General features: G+C 39.0%; 2 protein-coding genes across 3 annotated transcripts in view; one reads left to right on the forward strand and one right to left on the reverse strand.

Moving 5' to 3' along the window:
- LOC137996584 (PH-interacting protein-like) overlaps positions 1 to 4,992 on the reverse strand; it is a 40,671-nt gene extending 35,679 nt beyond the window's left edge. Inside the window, exons 1-7 of the mRNA XM_068842044.1 lie at positions 4,814 to 4,992; positions 4,678 to 4,736; positions 4,581 to 4,610; positions 4,335 to 4,394; positions 3,400 to 3,550; positions 1,912 to 2,004; positions 659 to 744 (exon numbers count right to left, since the gene is read on the reverse strand). Coding sequence (XP_068698145.1) covers positions 659 to 744; positions 1,912 to 2,004; positions 3,400 to 3,550; positions 4,335 to 4,394; positions 4,581 to 4,610; positions 4,678 to 4,736; positions 4,814 to 4,844 — 510 coding nt within the window. The 5' untranslated portion in view covers positions 4,845 to 4,992. The remainder of the gene's footprint in view (positions 1 to 658; positions 745 to 1,911; positions 2,005 to 3,399; positions 3,551 to 4,334; positions 4,395 to 4,580; positions 4,611 to 4,677; positions 4,737 to 4,813) is intronic.
- Positions 4,993 to 5,022: 30 nt separating this feature from the next.
- Positions 5,023 to 15,278, forward strand: LOC137996589 (dehydrodolichyl diphosphate synthase complex subunit DHDDS-like). 2 transcript variants are annotated; one of them, XR_011122330.1, is made up of 8 exons: positions 5,023 to 5,319; positions 8,233 to 8,375; positions 9,109 to 9,225; positions 9,734 to 9,835; positions 11,312 to 11,426; positions 12,627 to 12,734; positions 14,045 to 14,563; positions 14,661 to 15,278. XR_011122330.1 is itself a non-coding variant. In XM_068842066.1 (7 exons), the coding sequence occupies exons 1-7, from the start codon at positions 5,137 to 5,139 to the stop codon at positions 14,387 to 14,389; spliced, it is 1,113 nt and encodes a 370-aa protein (XP_068698167.1). In that variant the 5' UTR covers positions 5,023 to 5,136; the 3' UTR covers positions 14,390 to 15,278. The 2 variants fall into 2 exon arrangements, 1 of the variants encoding a protein (XP_068698167.1); XM_068842066.1 differs by having other exon boundaries at positions 14,045 to 15,278.
- Positions 15,279 to 19,560: the final 4,282 nt, after the last annotated feature.

A 19,560-nucleotide genomic window follows, 5' to 3' on the forward strand; every position in this document is an offset into this window, starting at 1 on the left:
ACATTTAAGTGTTAAATAAGCTCAGTTGTTAGTTCGAACATTTCAACGCATCTGTGAATATGTCTAGAATTTCCACGGTCGTTTTTAGGATAATGAAATTTTTATTACAGCTCTTATTAAATTACAGTCTCTTTTTTTGGATTTGGAATTTTCAAGGGGTGTGGGGGACCAAGTGGAAAAATCATGGAAATTTCAGGGGGTGGGGGGAGTAACGTGAAGCGCTCTGGAACGGAAAATCGAGTGGGGTGGGGTCAAACTGGAAAAAACCCTCCGTGGGTGGGGTATGGATATTTTCTGGAACCACACAATAATGCAAAAAGCAACATTTCAATGAAACAAAAACTTCAGGAGTAGTTTTCTTAGAAATACATTTTAGGATAAAAAGAAGTGATAAGAAGTCAAAATGTCGAGACTTCTTATCAATAAAAATTTCAGACAAAAAATTGCGCATGACACCCTCAATTTCACAAATTGTCATTGAAACATGCATAAAATAAAAATGAACCAATTTTTAAATTGCTAAATTAATGGTCTTCAAAATTCTGCCAAAAGTACTGTATGTGTAAATAAACAATTGAATTTCACTAAGAGTGCTTCAATACCAAAATTCTCAATGATCATTTCATATTTTCTGGACAGAAAAAAAAAGTTTTTGTACCATGGATAATTTGGTATAAAGGTTTGGTTGTGCCACATTCCTGATGCTGGATGTTCCACTGATCTCTCTGCTGCACAGAACTTGACCTTAAAAACAAATCAACATGGACTTACACATAGAACTCTAGTGTTTACAGAAGTGGAAAGCAACTGAGCTGACACCAATTTTCCTCATATAGAGCTACAACTGTAGTGTGCAACAGTGGTAAGTGGTTGCATGTATGTAGGGCCCTGGGTCTGAATGTGGATATTCTAATAACTAGCCACACTGATAACCCATTGCAGTCTTGGGCCTATTATGAAGGTGCAGCTTAATTTAACCCTTTGACGTCCAAACTGGCCGAAACCGGCCAGACTTTAAATGGTATATGGTATATTTCATCATTGAGTCAATCCTCACTGGACCATTAGAACCCACAAATGACCAGCTCCCAACGTCAGTGGCTTCATAGCTCAGTTGGTTAGAGCGTCGCACCGGAATCGCGAGGTCACGGGTTCAAACCCTGTTGAAGTCCTGAATTTTTTAGGCTTCTCTACGCGATTGTAGAAATTGCATTCATAACTGCGAAGATCATAGCTTCACTTGATTTCACATCCGCAGTTCATATATGATTCATTTCATATACCATTTCAGTATATGGGAGGTTAACATGGATTATATTTCCAACTAATAATGGCCAATGGAGAGGCTACTTACACAAGTACTGTAATAACAATAATAATAATCATAATATTAATGACAGTGATAGTGATAATGATAATCACAGTAATAATAATAATAATAATAATAATAATAATAATAATAAGACTGCATTGTTAAGAAAACCTAGAATCCTTGTCTAAGGTTGTATGATCTCACTTGTATCGAGAGCTAATTGCCAGTTGAAAAACTGAGACTCCAAATAATAATAAAAATAATAACAGAAACCCATAAGGGTTGAAACGTGTAATGCGCATTGACAGCTTCCGAATATTCAGTGCTAAGTACCATATTTGGAAACCCCTCGCTCCAGTTAATTTCGCACGAGAACATTGGTGGTATTAGGTCACGGTGTTCTTGCGAACTGATTGGTTGAATGTTTCTCTCTTCTTGTTCCAAATATGGTACTTAGCAAATTGAATATCCAGAAGCGTGTTTCCCAGCACACAAGGGGCTGTTACACGTTTCAACCCTTATGGGTTTCTGATAATAACAATAATAACCAACATCTCCCATGGGGAAACTTATCCTAAATAATATCCCGTTTTGCTTACCAATGTTGCCTGGAATTCTTCTTTTGACAGGCGGAAGCAAAGGAGCTCCATGATGGCAAACTGCCAGCGAGCTGACGCTTGGTGTGCTTATATCTGGGGAAAAAATTGCAGCCATTTTAAAAATTAAATTTTAAAAATCCAAGTCAGTAAAACTTGCTTTTGGAATATTTTCCTTTGAGGATGTTCGTGCGAAAATCCTCCCACATTGAAATTTGTTTCATTTCTCCCTTGAAGTTAGGTCATAAATTACTTATTCCAAAAATGAAAAAAAATTGGGGGGTCACCGACTTTGTTTCGGAGAAAAAGGCAAGGGAAAAATGCCCTAATTTCGATAGATAGCTCATCGTAATGGGATGTAGCCTCATCTACTCATCCGTCCAAAATCAGAAAAATAATACGTCAGAGGGAAGGTTTCTGTCCATAGAAATATAGGAGTGGGTTTTTTAGATAATTACATGCCGCTGGGGATGTCATAAACAGTAGAGTTAATCCTGAACGAGTGTTTTCGCTACCCGTTGTAACTACTTCTGGAACTCAGGACACAAGGAAAGGAAAATTTTAAAAAAAGATCTTACATTGTGATTTTTCTCATTTCATAATATTTTGAACATTTTAAGAAGAGCAAGTGATGTGTCTTAAAAATACCGGTAGGACATTTTCGCAATGTCATACGATCTAAAGTCAAGTTTTGAGCTCTAAATGGCCTGTTTACATGGAGGGAGGGTGCCCCAGCTGGCCAAGTTGCTCTGGCAGCTTGGAAGGTTAAAACATAGCCTGCCTTTACATGAAATTCACTTAAGGTGGCATGGCTAGTGGGCTATCTTTTGAGTGGGCCACTACGCACAACAAACAAGATGGCGTTAGCAGGAAGTGTCTGGGGAAATTATTTTGCACTTTATTTGTCATTCATCTCCCATGAAGGTAATTTCGCACCGCCATGTTTTTGCAGTTTCTCACTTGAGGTAGCCGGGGTAACCCCGCACAAACTGTTTACATGGCAACAAGATAGCGGGCTCCCACCTTAAAAGGGTGCCTTGGGCAAGTAGACTGGGTGCCCCAGGAAGGCAGGTTTCCCTGTCTAGAATGTAGACACTTCAATACATTTTCTAAAGAAATGTATGAAACATTGGCTCTCCCAGGGTAGCTTCGTTAGCCCAGGCACCCTCCCTCCATGTGAACAAGCCCTAAGTCAAAAAAATTAGAAATATGTTTCTTTAAGACAAATTGATTAACTATGACATAAACCTGAGCGTCCTATGCTGCGAAAAAATCTTTTAAAAAGTAGCTTACTGACTTACTTATTAATATTGTTATGAGCAAGGTTGCCCAGATTCGTAATTAATCGCAACTAAAATGCACATAGTATCATGCATTTGACTGGAGAGAAGAATAGTTTAGAATCGATGTTTATGGTTATGAAGACCAAAAGGAAAGCCAAGTCAAGACAGGAAGAGTCCTTAAGGAACGGATTTTTTTATTGCAAACTACCTGAAGACGTCCGCAGCAGACTTTGTCTTCCAGCGCCCAGCAAAGAGCGAAAACCAGAAGTGCTTCCAGGTACGCATTGCTCTACTAAGGGTCCAAGTCGATGAACGATTCGTAACAAGAAATTGTCCGGAATATGTCGAATTCCAGCGATCTATTGAGAAAAAAAAGTTTGTAAAAACTTCGCTAGTATCAATATTTCAATAAACCAGCGATATATTCCTAGAAAAATGACAACAAATATTTTGAATTGCCAGCTGTCGTCAAAATCTAGAGGGAAAGTAACCAGGCCTTCTTCACGACAAGCTGCAATATCTTTTTATTACGCTTTTTAAAGGCACGAAATTCCGAAAAATCGTTCCCTGTGCTATCAGATGGATCTCTTTCCGTTTTATTGATTAAAGCTCGTTCACTACATCGGCCGCAAAGACCCTTTTCAAACATGTTTGAGGTTATTCAACGCACGTGTTCGCGGGTATTGATCACGAGTTCTTAAAAGGCAGCGGAAATGAAACTTATATTTTCCTTATCCTGACGTCTTGACAGCAGAAATAATATATGGCGAGTGTTAAACAATAGAAAGCTGAGCCAACACGTACCACCTTTCGTTTGTGATTGGTTCGCTACGGATAAATGCTATAAATATCTGATTACCACATGAATAGACAAAAGACTTGGTATGCATAAGTAGCGAGGTGTCAAACACTGCCTAAATTTCATAATGAACGCAGCAAAAAAACACAATCTGCTTGTGCGTCAGGAAAAACGGTCGGAAAATAAATTTCACCTATTCTTCGAGTTTCAGCTTTTCGAACCCCAATTGTTGAATTTTAAGTTCTCCTTGAGAAATATCAAATAAATTTGATCCACGGGCCGCCACGAAAATTCATAAAAAAAATCGCTTTGCAAAAGGTTGTATACGGGGGGCAAAACTGTACCGTTTCCTCGTAGGTTTGGTCGTGTTCTTGGCCCGTCCAATCTATCCGGCGTCCAAGTAGCTAAGAAGGGAAGCATAAGAAAGGATCAACTGACAACATGGCATGAATCAAACGCTTTTGTCCGCTTACCTTGCCGAGACTAAAATTGTCTAAATTAAGAGAAATCCCTACTTAAAAGTCAACAAAGTTAGGAAGGAGGTGTAACTGTACCAATGTCCAATGTGATTTAGAGAAATGGGTACTCACCCGATGTTCGGCTAATTCCTCAAGCAAGACCTGAGAGAGAAATACATGGCGTTTGTTCATAATTTCAACGAAATACACGCAATGAATTTTGACTTACCGATGCGGCTCGTTTACAGGGGCCCTTAGAGAGGTACTTGGCGATCAGCAAGAAGAGTTCTACAACATTTCGGACAAGACAAGTAGGTTAGAATGCCACGGGGAGAGCACAGAAAACTCAACTAATCGAAACGAACCTCGCTGGATATTATCGTCCTCTTCGTTCATCTCCCTGAATTAAGTTATTTATGAAAACAATATTCCTGTTACCAAACTGATCATAACGACGTTTGACTTGAAGAAAATGTTCTTTGCTTTTCACCGACAACGGCTAAAGCGTGACATGGCGGCAAACAGTGCTCGACTTTCCTTTTTGTCATGACATCATGCATAATCATAAACCCCACTGCGCATGCTCACAAGCTAGTGTTCCACAATTCGTGACTGGCTCGCCGGTTTTCATTATTTTTGGTCCTGTTTTTTACTCCCTTTTCGTCCCTTATTCACCGGCATTTGTAGCATGTCGTGGTTCAGAGAAGAAAGAAAAGTCTCCTATCTCAGATCGTTTTGTAATAATGTGATCAAGGCTGGTCCGATGCCCAGGCATGTAGCGATAATTATGGATGGAAACAGAAGATTCGCTAAGAAAGTGAATTGTGAGCGTTCTAAAGGACACGAAAAAGGATTCGAAAAATTAACAGAGGTATGTTCCTTGTGTAAGCAAATCACTCAAAAAGCCCTACCGTATTACTTATCCTGAAGTTTCATGCCGTATTATTATGATTTCTGATTATTTTTGCTTGAAAAAAAATTTGTTGGGGTATCGTAACCTCTTTTTGGTCGGTTAAGTTTAAAGTACACGATGTTAAAGCTTAGCGAAAATTACAGAAAGGGGAATTTTTTAAAATAGGATTTGTTAACACCAAAGTTGCGGGTAACAAAAATAACAAATAAAATTATTACTGCCGTAACTGTACCGTCACCCACCCGATCGGGACGTTTCATTTACAATTTTACAATTCAAATTTCAACTTTACATATTCAAGTAAGTCTTTCTTTCCACAAACAACCAGCCCAGACTTTAATAACAATGTCTGAAGCACTTCTGTAGTTTTAGGGTTGGGACTGCAGTCCCAAGATGAGATTTACCATTTACGATCAGAACCCCCATATGGATGAGATCTGAATAAAATATTTTATCAAATTCACCAACAAAAGGGGAAGGATTGGTTTTTCAAAGAGTTCCAACAAGAGGTAATAATTATTGGATGCATAGGAACCTTATTCGTCCTTACTGCTAGGTCGGATCGTAAAATATGCCTTCACTTTATTGCATATGGCTTCAGAACATGGTGCAAAAAATTATGCTGAAGTGTAATAAAGTTTGAGGTCACCCTCCAAGATATGTGTAAAATTTATATCCAACAGTAGACCAGCATAATCAAATTGCTTTTTTGTGTGTCTTCAAGCTGCTTTATTTTCTCAGTTTTTAAAAACTGCTTCAGCTATTTTCCCCAGTGTCTTTAGAAGCTTGGGTGGTCTGAAATGATGTCAAGATGGTTGTCATTCATCCAATAATGTAATTAATAATATAAATGAAAAAAATACTCAACTCTGATTGGTTAACAGAAATGCAGTTTTTAGGTGTCGTAGTGCAGAAAAGAGATAATTCAGTGCAAAAAGAAGTAATAAACCCAGCATTTTGATTGGTCAATGAGCAAAGAAACTCAGAGAAAGCGAATCAAATGTGAGCCCTGAATGACTCAATTTTTGCGTGATTGCATGATGGGAGTACATTGCTTCTGCTTAACCATCTCAAATGTATGTTATTAAAAAGTAATCACATGATTTTTCTTGTGCAGTTTGGAATAATTAAACACTTGCAATTTTTTTCAAAGACTGCAGTTATTGCACGGGCCTGTTTGTTCATCTGTGAAAAATTTGCTCGTGCTTATTTATTCCAAATTGCAGTCAAATTCGTGTGGTTACCTATACTAATAATAAATGACAGTGTTTTGTTAAATGCATGCTGGCTAGCAAGAGTTAATCTAGCACATCTAGACAAATCCAAATTGTGGAATACCTTATTACATGCAATTTTCTGCCACGACACGTTAATTGCGCGATTTTTAGGTTCGCATATTTCATGACACCTAAATCTCGCGATTTTGCAAAAATTTTGCATTTTTACTCACTTTAATTTCGCGTTTTTGAGTGAGACACACTCAAGGAGCCAGTAAATGGACGGTTTGAGGATTGTACAAAAGAAGTGCTACCTGGAGTAGTGACAGAAAGCAGTGGTGATGAAGAGGACCAGAACATTACCACAGAATAGCTCAAAATGATTGTTATAAACATGTGTAATTAAGTCGCTGTTTTAGTTATTGACATAATATGAGTCACTTAATTTTCACGATATTTAATTTTCGTGTCACTTAAATTTCGTGATTTTTTATAAATTGCGAAATTCACGAAATTAACATATCGCAAAAATTTCATATAATAAGGTATACAGTGAATAAAGTAAGGCAATAGTCATTCTCGATATCCTAGCTTTCTAAACCAAGTCATCTAAAGTTGTTTTTATAATGTGAAGCATCCTTAAGCCATTGACTACTTACGTGCCCTGGGACACCCACACTTGACAACTAAAATCACCTGGCGTTAAAGTAAAATCAGTCAAAGGAAGGGTTATGTTTTTGCAAACCCTCCAATAGTTAATTCTGTTAAAATCATTTAAGTGTTCACTTCCAGGAGTCAATGGGTTAAAACGCTTTTTTTTGTTAGTTCAGAAGGTGTGCCAATCAAAACACGAAAAATCTCACCAATAGTTTTTCTCAACTGCGTGACCTTTAACATTTAACATTTTATTACAGTTACAAAATTTAACAAAAGAATATACCAATACAACTCCCTCCCAAAAATAGCATAGCTTATCGGGTCGGTTGGGAACAAAACAGATAATACAACATTTCTACAGGCTGCGTGAAATTGTGATACCGTTAGGTTCTCAAATTGTCATTGATATCCCCATCCTCCATGAGTGTCTTACATGTATCAAAATGTCATGTCTTTAGTGGGAGGTGGGAAAATCATAGAAAGTCAAGGGTTTGACTGTATCCAAAACTCCTTTTCAGTGATACTCTGAAAAAGAGTGAAATTTGTTTTTAACAAAAAGAATTTATAAGGGATTGGGTGCACTTTGACAGTGATATCAAGAGTAGTTTTTATACCCAGGCAGTCTCTAACTCTTGGTACCAATAGACCACTTTCATAAATGGCGACCAACTTTACATTCTTTTGTATTTATGTTAATTAGACCTACTGCCCTCGTTTTAAAACAAATATTCTTTTGAAACTTGCTCGTCATAGCGAGGTTAGTAAGGCTTATTAGCATTAAAACAAAAGAATAATTTATTTGGCCGCCATTATGAAAGAGGTCTATAGAGGTTTTGCACGGCAGCCATGTTGCATGGCAGGAACAATGAAAATGTTTTGCATTAGAAAGAACATTTGTTCCCAGAGGAAAAATAACCTATTGTTCCTGCCAGGCAACATGGCTGCCATGCAAAACCTCTATAATATCTAGATTTGTCAATATATTTTCCCTGCATAGGTTCTTGAGTGGTGCTTTGATCTTGGAATACCAGAAGTAACAGTTTATGCATTTAGTATAGAGAACTTCAAACGATCAAAAGATGAGGTTGATGGACTAATGGAACTTGCCAGACAAAAATTTGACAGACTGATGGAGGAAAAGTGAGTCTTTATGTAACAACAGGATATAAAAAAAATAATGCATTAGTGCAAAATGTTCCTTATATTGTAAATACATACGCTCATTCGTCAAAGTATTTCCTGGAAAACATTTTTGGCTTTGTTTGAGTCTTCAGTGTTTGACATCATGAATGATTGGATGACAATATTCTCCTCAAAGGCATAGCAATTGTTTGTTTTTAAACTGATCACCAATTGATGAGCTTAGGAACTGATGCCTTAAAAGTTAGCAGGGAGGGGCCTGTTGTGATCCAGACACCACAGGGTGGAATCCCTGGCAAGCTGCAATAGGTAACCACCCTGAAGCATGACGAAGTAGCCTTGAAACGGGAAGGGTGGGGCTAAATGAACGTGCAATGATTTGCAAAAGTGGCCCTCAAAGGTGAGCAAAGATTGCATGGCCACACACAAGCAAGTTTTGCTGGACTCTGGGCTGCCCCCAAAATAAAGGAATGCTCATTTGGCATACAAATGCCGTATGCCACATTGGCTTGAGATCAACCTTGCCTAAATTATGTTTATCTTCGTTTAAATGCCACATTGCCAAAACACATAAAGTGATTGGTTGTACCTTGATTTCTTGAGGAATTTCACTTGACATGAAATCCACGTTTTGTGGGAGTGTGGCCCTTCCAAATTTTATCCTGTGACAAAGATGATTGGAACATCCAGTAGGACCAACTTTAATAAAATCTTATTGTTAAAATTGTCACAGGGAAATGTTACAAAAGCATGGGGTCTGTGTGCGAGCTCTAGGTGATCTTACTTTGTTACCAGAAGATTTGCAGAGGTCAATAGCAAGAGTGAGGAAACTTTCACAGAACAACACAAAGTAAGAGATAAATAGAAAGCAATAAATACTTATTAATACAGTCAATAAATTTTTCCAGTTATTAGATTCCCACCACCACTTTTTCCCAACAGTTACTTTCAGGTTTCCTCTTTTCTGGGAATGATCTTGTCTAGAATTTTCAGCTTTCTTACCACACCATTCAAGTCATTGGTTCTGGAAGGGACCCCCTTTGAAAAAAGTGACGAGGGTGCAGATTTGCATTAAATCTGGAATCCGGAGTATAGTATACGGCATTCATCTACAGTTGATTAAAATGATCCAAAGCCTTTCAAATGTTTACTTTAATCTACTGAGTCCTTTTGAGGGGGGATTCATGTTGTACCTTCCTTTTCAAGGCCATACACTGTAAAACCATGTTCTTGTTGTTTAATGATGAGTGCTGGGATTCCGAATGATGAGGGACTATAATGACTTGATATTAGTTCTGCTATAATTGAGAACAAAAATACATGTAACTTTGATTTTGATTCTTCCCTTTTTTCATAAGAGCAACTTTAAATGTTTGCCTGGCATATACATCGAGGCATGAAATATCTCATGCAGTGAAATCTGTGGCTGAAGGAGTAGAACTTGGCCTTATAAAACCAAGGTAATAAATGACTTTAGTTAGTTATTCTGGATACTCTAAGAAACTGTAGCATATTTGACAACTTACTCTTGCAGTGTATCTATCTGTTTTGCCCCTCAAACATTTTGATGTGCATGTACATACTTGCAGATGTCCTAAACTCTTCAATCCTTACTCACAGCTTTACATGTACAGTTATCTCATGAGTGTCTCATTCTACTTCCAATAATTGCAATTATTGCATTGGATGGCTGGAGCAATGGGATTTGAAGTCAGAATTAGGGTCCAGGGGCATGCTTTTAAATTCTTAAAATATAGGTCTTGAAAAAAGTGCGGCAGGGCTTAAGCACAGGTCACTTTTCACAGATCACTCAGTACAGGTCATTGTTTTACCTATTCTATTAAAAGCAACTCATACCCTTCAAATTGGCCAACCTTAGGCCTATTTCTGTATTATTAGGGTGATTGGAGGTTGTTTAATGTCTTTGAAAAATCATACATGTATCTGTTTAACCCTAACCCTAACCCTAACCCAGACCTAATCATCCATCACCCCCCACCCCTTACCCCCACCCTTTACCCCCACCCCTTACCCCCACCTTCAGAATAGACATGCCTCTTTTGGGTCAGGAAGACCACATCATTCAGTGTTTAGGCAATTATTATCTCTGCTCCCAATGCTAGCATAATCTCAAGTTTCAAAGTACAGTAATCTTACAACGAAATGTCGCTTTGTCATAATCATTAATCGTATTCTATTGATTTTTCAACGAAAAGCAGTATTAATGTAGTCTTTAATCTACATTTTGCATGTCCTTTTTATATTAGTAGTAGTAGGCATCATTGGACTCAGTCGATGATTTTTAGTGAGTGTGACTCCTCTCATGTTTTCTCTGGTTGCATAAAACCAGATCCTATATCAGCAGATGCATCTGCATTTGCTGCCGACATGATCTGCATTGAGTGGCGGTGGGGCACCTACGTTGGCCCTCCTCCTCTTCCTCTTGGTATCCGCAGCAGCATTGAGCCAGGCGTGTCCCTCATGCAGGGCTTGAGTGCATTGAATCTCCCCAGCGATGTGGTCTGCAGCAATGTCCCCTGGAGGTGTCCACCAACAGACTGACTGCATGCATGTCCCTCTTGGACACATCTTTGAAGAGAAGCTTTGGGTTCTAGCATGGTCTCTGGCCCTGCTCAAGCTCTCCATACAGGTGTCCTTGAAGAATGCAACCATCGGCCATTCTGTGGATGTGCCCAAGCCAATGGAAATGCCTTTGGTGGAGGAACGTGTGCATGGAGGGAATGTTGGCTCTCTCGAGTACAGTGCTGTCGGAGATTCAGTCGGAGCAGGAGATGAGAGAGAATGTTGCACAGGCAGCACATTTTTTGTATAATTATTATTACCTGTTACCGAATGTTAGTATTGATACTAAACTTTATAATTAGGCATTGACAACTGTACATGTATATCTTATGATGGCAAACTTTAATCCACAGTGATATCAGTGAATCACTGTTTGAAAAGTGTTTGTACACATCAAAATCTCAACATCCTGACATGCTGATAAGGACATCAGGAGAAGTGCGATTTAGTGACTTTCTTTTGTGGCAGGTAAGTTGTACTCACTGTCATCCCTTTACATAATTATTATGTCTGTTGATGAGTTAACTTTATATTTGCCACAGAGATTTGGCATCTCCCTTCACTCCTTAGTATTTCATGTGAAGTACAAAATATATGAGTGTGAGGTGGGGTGGCCTCAGGGTTAGTGCGCTCGACTCCAGAGAGAGTAGTCTGGGTTCGGGCCCTGATACTCTTTGTTTGCTCCACCAAAAGTTTGCATAAGCATTGTTTCCAGTTTCAGAAAATAACAATGCTTATGCAATATTTTATTTTGGTATGACAAACAAAGAGTATTATAATAGTACTTTTTATATTTGGCTGATAGCATTAGACAAAACCTTTTGACACACGGCCTCCTTATTTGTATGGGAGGCACATGGTTAGTCCGCTCAACTCCGGAGCAAGTGGTCTGGGTTCGGGCCCTGGCCGGGAACATTGTTGTTTTCTTGGGCAAGGCCCTTTACTCTCACCGTACCTCTCTCCACCCGGGTGTATAAATGGGTACCGGCAAATTTAATGCTAGGGGTAGCCTTGCGATGGACTAGCATCCTTTCCAGGGGGAGTAGAAATACTCTTAGTCGCTTCATGGTACAGAACCTGGGATAATCTCCGGCCTAAAGGGCCACTTGGCTCGTAAGCAGACTTAACCCTTACAGAATGTATGAAAGCCCTACAGATACCCCTACCATACCATCTCCCAGTTGGCTTGATTTTCAATAAAAAAAAATTATTGTAAAAGCACTGCACTTGTAAAGCAGAGGTCATGTATTCGTGTATCTGGTGTAAAATAGTGCTCATACCTGCAACAATCATTTCAATACTCAACCCCTAGGTGTTTAGTCAAGTGTTTGGGGTTTTTTTTTTCTTTGGCAAAGGTTACATTGCTCCGTTTGGAACAATGTAAGTGGAAAACAGAGCAAAACAATACATGTAGATTGTTCTCCTTGACATCATGGCAAACTATGATATTATTGTTGTCCTTAAACGTTTAAAGATTGGCAGCAGTTTTGAGAAATTGAGTGTTTTCAATTGGTATACAAACATTCTTGTTCTTGTTGGTGCACACGTGTTAATAATTTAATGATCTTTGTTATTGAAAGCACTACCCCAATATTAATTGTAAGTCTGTATTGCGTTTTAGTTTATTGGCATGCCCTTGTTGTTGAATTTATTTCATTTGGTTTGCAGTGTTCCTATTCAAGTTTGTCTTTCCTCAAAGTTTTGTGGCCAGAATTTTCTGTTTGGGATTTCTATGGAGCTATTATCTCGTTCCAGTGGAATTATAATACCTACAAGGTTGGTACATGTTGGACTCCTTAAGGAGTCACTGTTTATAGCTGTATGTTATTAACCCATTCACTCCTGGGAGTAAGACTCAACATATTTTACTCTGTCTAACTCCCGACAATTTTACTCATCAGCTGGGGGTGCCCTAGCACACTGGGAGTCTTTGGGTTAATCTTTGAAAATTGTGTTATAAAGTAATCTGTGAATTACATGCCAAAATTTAGATACTTTAAACAATGTGGAAGACAATACCAGCAATTATGTCACATGTGTCATAATCAAAATATACATAAATACAGTTTGTTGTGGTCATGGAATCAAAGACTGGCTTGTCAGTGCATTCTTTGAATGAAGGTAACAAATAATGCAAGAAATTTAACTACTCGCCAACCGAGTGCCTAAGGAGGCAATGGGTTAAAGATAAGAAGGGATATTTACAACAAAAGACTTACTAGAGTCTTCGTGTCTTAGCTTGACTTCCCTGATCACAACCTAAGATGGTGGATTGCAAAAACAGAGGTGAACCTCAAAATCAAGAGGGAAGGACAACTCGCAAGAAGTAAATGTTTCTATTGCACGAATACTATAAACAATCAAGGGGCATTAAAATGAGTATCCTACAAATGCAATGTAGACATTATACGACAATCCCCATTAGCAAAACTAAAACCAAACAGAAAACTAGGTAAAGGTAAAGGTACACGTTATTTAACGTCAGAAGTTCCTTTACTCTCTAGAGAGTATTCTCCCAGGAAGCCGACGGTGCGCTACTTAGGCTACGCTGAAAGGAAAGAAGTCGAAACAAGGATGTGAGATCCGCGGATCGAACTCTGGACCTCTTGTACCAAGGCCGTGCACTAACCAACTGTGCCACCCTTGCTCTAACTATGATATATGGTAAATGTAAACTAACATCATAAACAAAATTGTCTCGTCTGATAAAAATATTCTTAACAAAGTAATAATAAGAATTTTTTTTTTTTAAACTACAGTCTGTAAAATGTACTAAAATCTCAGGGCTGGTTATTGAAACAAAGTGTAGCCAGTACTTAAAAAAACCAAGTCCAAAGTCATTTTCATTTTGTCCAATTCTAGTGTGTAAAGGATGTCGAATGTCAAAAGTAGTGTTGAGACGGCACAAGCAGAGGAGAAAAACATTTTGTGAACTTGAAGCAACTCACTTGTCGAAGATTCTGGAGGGAAAATGATTGCCATAAACCTTGGTCTAAGTTAGATTTGGTTTAAATAACCGGCCCTAAATTTTTTAATTAATTATTAAATTTATTGACAATTATGCAATGTTTTTTCTTTTCTTTTAGAATGCCATTGAGGACCACAAAACAAAGCAGTCACAAGCTGAATTGGAATGGGAATTACAATGTGTTTTAGATGAAACAGATGGAGATTCTTTTTCAATCACAAATGGCAATGGCCATGCACTAGTGAGTGAACTGAATGGTGCAGCAAGTGAGGAAGTTTCTGTCACAAATGGTCACCATGCATGTCAACCAAACCCAAACACTTATAAGGAACTTCTCTCAAGACCTCACATGCAGCAGAGACTAAATTTATACCGAGAGTCCAAGCAAGCTAGAGTAGAGAAATTTCTTGCACACTTGGATAGAAAGCAAGCTCAGTATTTAGAGGGTATTTGCCCAAATTAGAGAATACCATAACTTGTTCAAGTGGGCAGTTGAGTTGGCTGTATTCTGGGGGCAAAGAAAATGAAGTGGTTTGGATACGTGCAAATTGCCAGAAATGATGCAAAAATAATATTAATGCAAGCGTTAGATACTACAGATGACACCTATATGTATGGGCTGTTGAAGACATTAATAGCAAGTTTAGGACTAGCCTGCAAGCAGGCTCTTTTGTAAGTGTCATGTGAGCAGCGAAGCCATGAGAGAATTGACTTACAAAAGAGCTTGCTCGCAGGCTAGTTTAATAAGCGCACACTTAATAATTTATAAACAATCACAGAAAAACGGGTTGCCTAACAATTCCAAAAGTACTATACATGTACATATATATTGAGAAAATGTGCTAAGTGGTATAGGTACTCAGAATAATGCAACTTGACGGACTTTTGAATTCAAATTTCCCCCTCATTCATCAAGCTTAAAATTTCTTATCTACCAGGTACTTGACTTTTAACAAGTAGCTTTTTTCTCAACCTTTTTTTCCTGGACTCCCTATATTTTGATGTGCTCGTATCTTATAGGCTGTGGCCATGAAGGCATGGGGAGAAACTAAAAGGGAAATGTAATGATTACGTTATTTGTTCTTTACTGCAAGAATCACGTTTTTGTGGTAATGAAATTATGGAATTTTTTTCAAGAAAAATGATTGGGAATGACTTGATTTATTTTTTGCATGCTATAACAACCAGTGAAAAAGAGTTTTTTTTTTTCATTGAAGGAACATTTACACTTTCGGGCATTTAAAAAATGGGTCAACAAAATTGAAGAAGGTTATTTGAAAAATGATATAATAAAAAAAATTATATATATATTTTATTCCAATTCATTAATAAAATTGAAAAACTAAATATTACTTCGTGTTGTTTCAATTGTTATTACAGACTCAACAAAATATCGTGTTATAGGGTGCAATACAGAAGTTGCTATGGAAGCAAAGCGATGTAGTGATTTTGTTGATTTCAAATGTGCCTACCACAGAACAGCAAATGAGGCTCTGGTTGGCACATTAATGACCAATAGGTGACGTCATCGATATCTTCGCTGATGTTTTGAAAGTTCTCAAATTGCACCGGCCGTATAAATTTTAAGGACTTTCAAAACATCACTCGTGCCCATACATCACGAAATGCACTCGCGTTCATAGATTTCCTATACGTATTAATTAAATGAAAATATAAATGATACCTTCACAGTAAGAATCAGGCAGATTGCGCAGAACTTACTGTACCAAGCGAGCTCCTTCTTTTCTATGCATGGTGAACTCATTTACTAGTATTTGCTCCGCCATATTTTGAAGAACACAGTTTTCGTTTAGAGATTTCTCTCTAGTTAAAACGGAAGCGAAAGACGCCACTAGTAGTAGTACCACTGTAGTAGTACCACTGGGCTCCCACGTGAGAGGTCGTGAGTTAAACCCTTCCCCCCCCCCCCCCCCTAGATTTGGACCCCGGGGGATTATTTGTCGAGGCGAAGTTAGAGCATAAATAATGAAAAAGCATAAATCTCTCAGAAAAAGACTTAGATCAGTTAATTTTTCAGTAAAAGTTCTCACAGCATTTGCTGCGGCATTTCGTAAAGTAGATACGAATTTTAACTCCTTTCTGACAGAAGGTTATTAAATCACGAACTAGGAACTCATTGAATTGTCGTGTTAATTTTCTAATAAACAGAAAAAGCAAAGTCTAGTTTAGTTTAGTTTAGTTTAGTTTAATTTAATTTATTCGCCACAATTCATGGAGTGGCAGGGGAGAGGAACAGAACTTTCGTCCCAATTGACACCTAACCCCTATATCCATAGATCAGACCACAACACCGGGAGCTCCATGCCCTACTCTTCTCGAATAGTGTGTGGGTTCTTTAACGTCCCACAGATTTTTATATATACCCAAGGGTTGTGAGACGGGACCTCCGGCTTATAGTCCTTATCCGAGAAGACTTGAAAGTCTAACCATTTGCAGATGGCGTTACAAAGGCAGCACTTTCTCCTCAGTTATTTAAAGACCCTGAGTGTTGGTCCGGCCGGACTTGAACTCACGACCTCCCGCGTGACAGCCCGGTGCTCAACCAACTGAGCCACCGGTGCGCGGTAACGGTTAAGTCAGACTTAATCTTCAGCTAAAAATGTTTAACGTTGTTCTTTCATCTTTATTTTTCTTCTTTTGATACTTTGAATGGGCGGCGCTTTCACATGCTTTCACAAAGGTGCCACTTTTTGAAGTAACACCATTTGGTTAGAAAACGCTTTGATAGAAGTTTACTTGATTACAAGGCTTCAGAAGATTTTTCCTTTTTTTATAACCAAACTTTTCCGGTGATGAATACTAGCATTAATTTTCAATAAGGAGAAAAAGCAAAGTTAGACTTAGTTCGAGTAAAGGAATTTTATTACCTCAATCAAACGAACGCTAATTTTCAGGGGGGGTCCAAATCCGCGAAAGGGGGTCCATATCCACTACCGGATCTGGACCCGGGAGTCCAAATCCGAAGGGGGTCAAAATCCGCCGAGACGCCGGACCAACAATAAGGGTCTTAAAACAACTGAAAAGAAAGTGCTGCCTTTGTAATTACACCCGCAAGTGGTTAGACTTTCTAGTCTTCTATGATAAGGACGATAAACCGTAGGCCCCGTCTCACATCACTTGAGTGGGACGTTAAAGAACCCACACACGTTTCGAGAATTGACGAGAGTGTGGTGGTCTCTCACTTATTCTGTTCTGGGGGACCTGTGTAAACTACTGTGCAATATATTTAAGTTTATTAGTGCATCCGTTGTCCACGATTTTGGTTTAGTCCCAACTGTTTGCTATCAATTTTTTTCAGCATGGCTGGTTTCATACATTAGTCGAAAGCAATAAAATATTTTGGGTGTCAAAGAAATTGGACGGAGAATTTATTTTCACGTACCGGTACTTACAGGCTCGTGCTAAATTCATAGAACAATTTTTAAATGACTGTCGAAAGTAATATTGCGCGATTGCAATTGCTACGCTTAGTGATTGGTTTAAAAATTTCACGAACGTTTATCAACAAATGAGAATTAAGGAAAACCAAAACCAATCTCGACTTGCACGCGCGCATTGAGCAAGTTACATATAGTTACTACGAATTTGGATTAGTTCATTGCGCTGTTTGGTCGAAGTAATTATTTTGGTATTTGTTTTACGACCCTTACTTGAAAACCGTACTAAAATCCCATGACTTTCAAGTTGTCATGACTGGTATAGAGCCAGGCTTTCTCGTCGCGCACCCCAGTCCCCCCAACGAAGAATTGTTGTTTTATCAGTTGTGCAATAGTCTGCTTGACTTTCATCAATATTTTTGAATCAATTTTGACTGATCACGATCTTCTCTCATCCAACGCTGTGCAAGACTTCTCTTCCACGGTTTTTGCAAAGGTTTAAAACCTCAATTTCACTAGTTTATATAATAGGCTAAAAAACGCACGCATTTGATTGATTGGTTCTCGCCTATGGTCCGCATAGTGGACGTCACCATAAAAAACTTATATCAGGAGCCCATGGGTACAAATAGATTCCATGTTGCCGTGCGTCTGTTCAGTAATAGATCATAGAAGATGTCAAAATGTGGTAAGAACATCAGTGTGCCACTTTTTTGTTATTTCTACATTTTCACGTGATCTGAGATCTGTTACTGAACAGACGCACGGCAACATGGAATCTATTTGTTAAAAAGAATACATTCATATATTTGAACTACAATACAAGAGAGCTGAAGGTCATCGCGATCGCACGGAGTTAATCAGGAACTTAAGCAGTTGAAAGCAAGCTTTTAAAAAAACGGGGCGTAGCCAGGGGGTCCTGGGGAGCCCGTGACCCCCCCCCCCCACCCTTTTGCGGCAGTCAACAACATAATACAAACCATATCTGTGAGACTGGAACCATAGTTAATAGAGGGGACTGGTTTGGAAGCTCGGCAAACATCAAAGGAGTAAACAAAGATGCCAAGATTTAGGTTGGAAAGTCCACGACCGTGCACAATCTTTTGTTTTGAGCTCATACACTATGCATGAATTACGTAACCAACACGTTTCTATTGATGAGTTCCTCAGTACGAAGTAAACAACTATTGTGTCTTGTGCACGGTCAAGGCCAAAAAAGAGAACAAAAACCTATAACAAAGAAAGTTGTCAGGTTTCACAACGATTCCCGTCTATTAACTATGCTGGAACAGAGTAATCTATGTCACTTGGAACTTACTTCATCTTTGCAGCTATTTTGTAGGCTTGTCCCTCCCGCCCGCACTCACTGCTTATCCGAAAAATTGTCACTTTCACTAAGAACAGAGTGGATGTTGACATCGCAAACCGGTAAGTACCCTGGGTGTGAGAGAGTGTGACCCCCCCCCCCCCCCCCTTGCTGAAAAATCCTAGCTACGCCCCTGTAAAGACTCCAGACTTGAACGGAATTCGAATCAATAACCGTGCGATTGCGCTGCACTGCTCTACCAACTGAGCAACTGCTGAAGTTGCCTGTCTAACTGCGATGATCTCTCTAAATTCCAATTCAGTTGCATGCGCCTGTTTCAGTTCAAGCAAGCACCGAATGCAAAAACATGTAGCACAAATCTCAAATACTGACAATGACATCAAGCCGGCATATTTTTAAGTCTCGGGGCAAGTAACTTGAACAGCAAGGAATAGAACTTGCCTCAGTCGTTCAAAGGGCGGATAACTTTATCCGATGGATAACTCACTATCCTTCAGTTTCAATCTGTGCAAAGATTTCAGTATTTGCCCTCGTAACTCTAATTATGCACACTCCAAGCACCTACAGTTAAAGGTGTGACGAAACTCTTGGCCAACGTTTAACGCGGAGTGTATTTTATACTCTGGATAGTGACTTGTCGACCGAAAAAAGTTGTCCGGTCTTTGAGCAACTGGGGCCTGGTGGGAAATGTATTCATTTACGTTTGAATGAAACTCACTTTCTTTTCCGAGCAGCGCGACTCGCCTTGATGACTAGGCTCGATTACCAGCCGCTGTTTCGGGAAATGAGCCAGCGCTCACTTCCGGATACCCGAACTCGAGTGAGCGGCGGATATCGAGCCTACTTGATGACTGACAGACCACTCGATCGTCAGAACCAATCAGGACACAGAGCATATCCACGTGGCTT

Source organism: Montipora foliosa, chromosome 3 (assembly GCF_036669935.1).
Source record: "Montipora foliosa isolate CH-2021 chromosome 3, ASM3666993v2, whole genome shotgun sequence".
Taxonomy (NCBI): domain Eukaryota; kingdom Metazoa; phylum Cnidaria; class Anthozoa; order Scleractinia; family Acroporidae; genus Montipora; species Montipora foliosa.

Coding starts and splice junctions, on each gene's coding strand:
- LOC137996589 (XM_068842066.1), top strand. CDS start 5,137: ATGTCGTGGTTCAGAGAAGAAAGAAAAGTCTCCTATCTCAGATCGTTT. Junction 8,376..9,108: donor GACAGACTGATGGAGGAAAA/GTGAGTCTTTAT, acceptor AAATTGTCACAG/GGAAATGTTACAAAAGCATG. Junction 11,427..12,626: donor GTGACTTTCTTTTGTGGCAG/GTAAGTTGTACT, acceptor TTTGGTTTGCAG/TGTTCCTATTCAAGTTTGTC.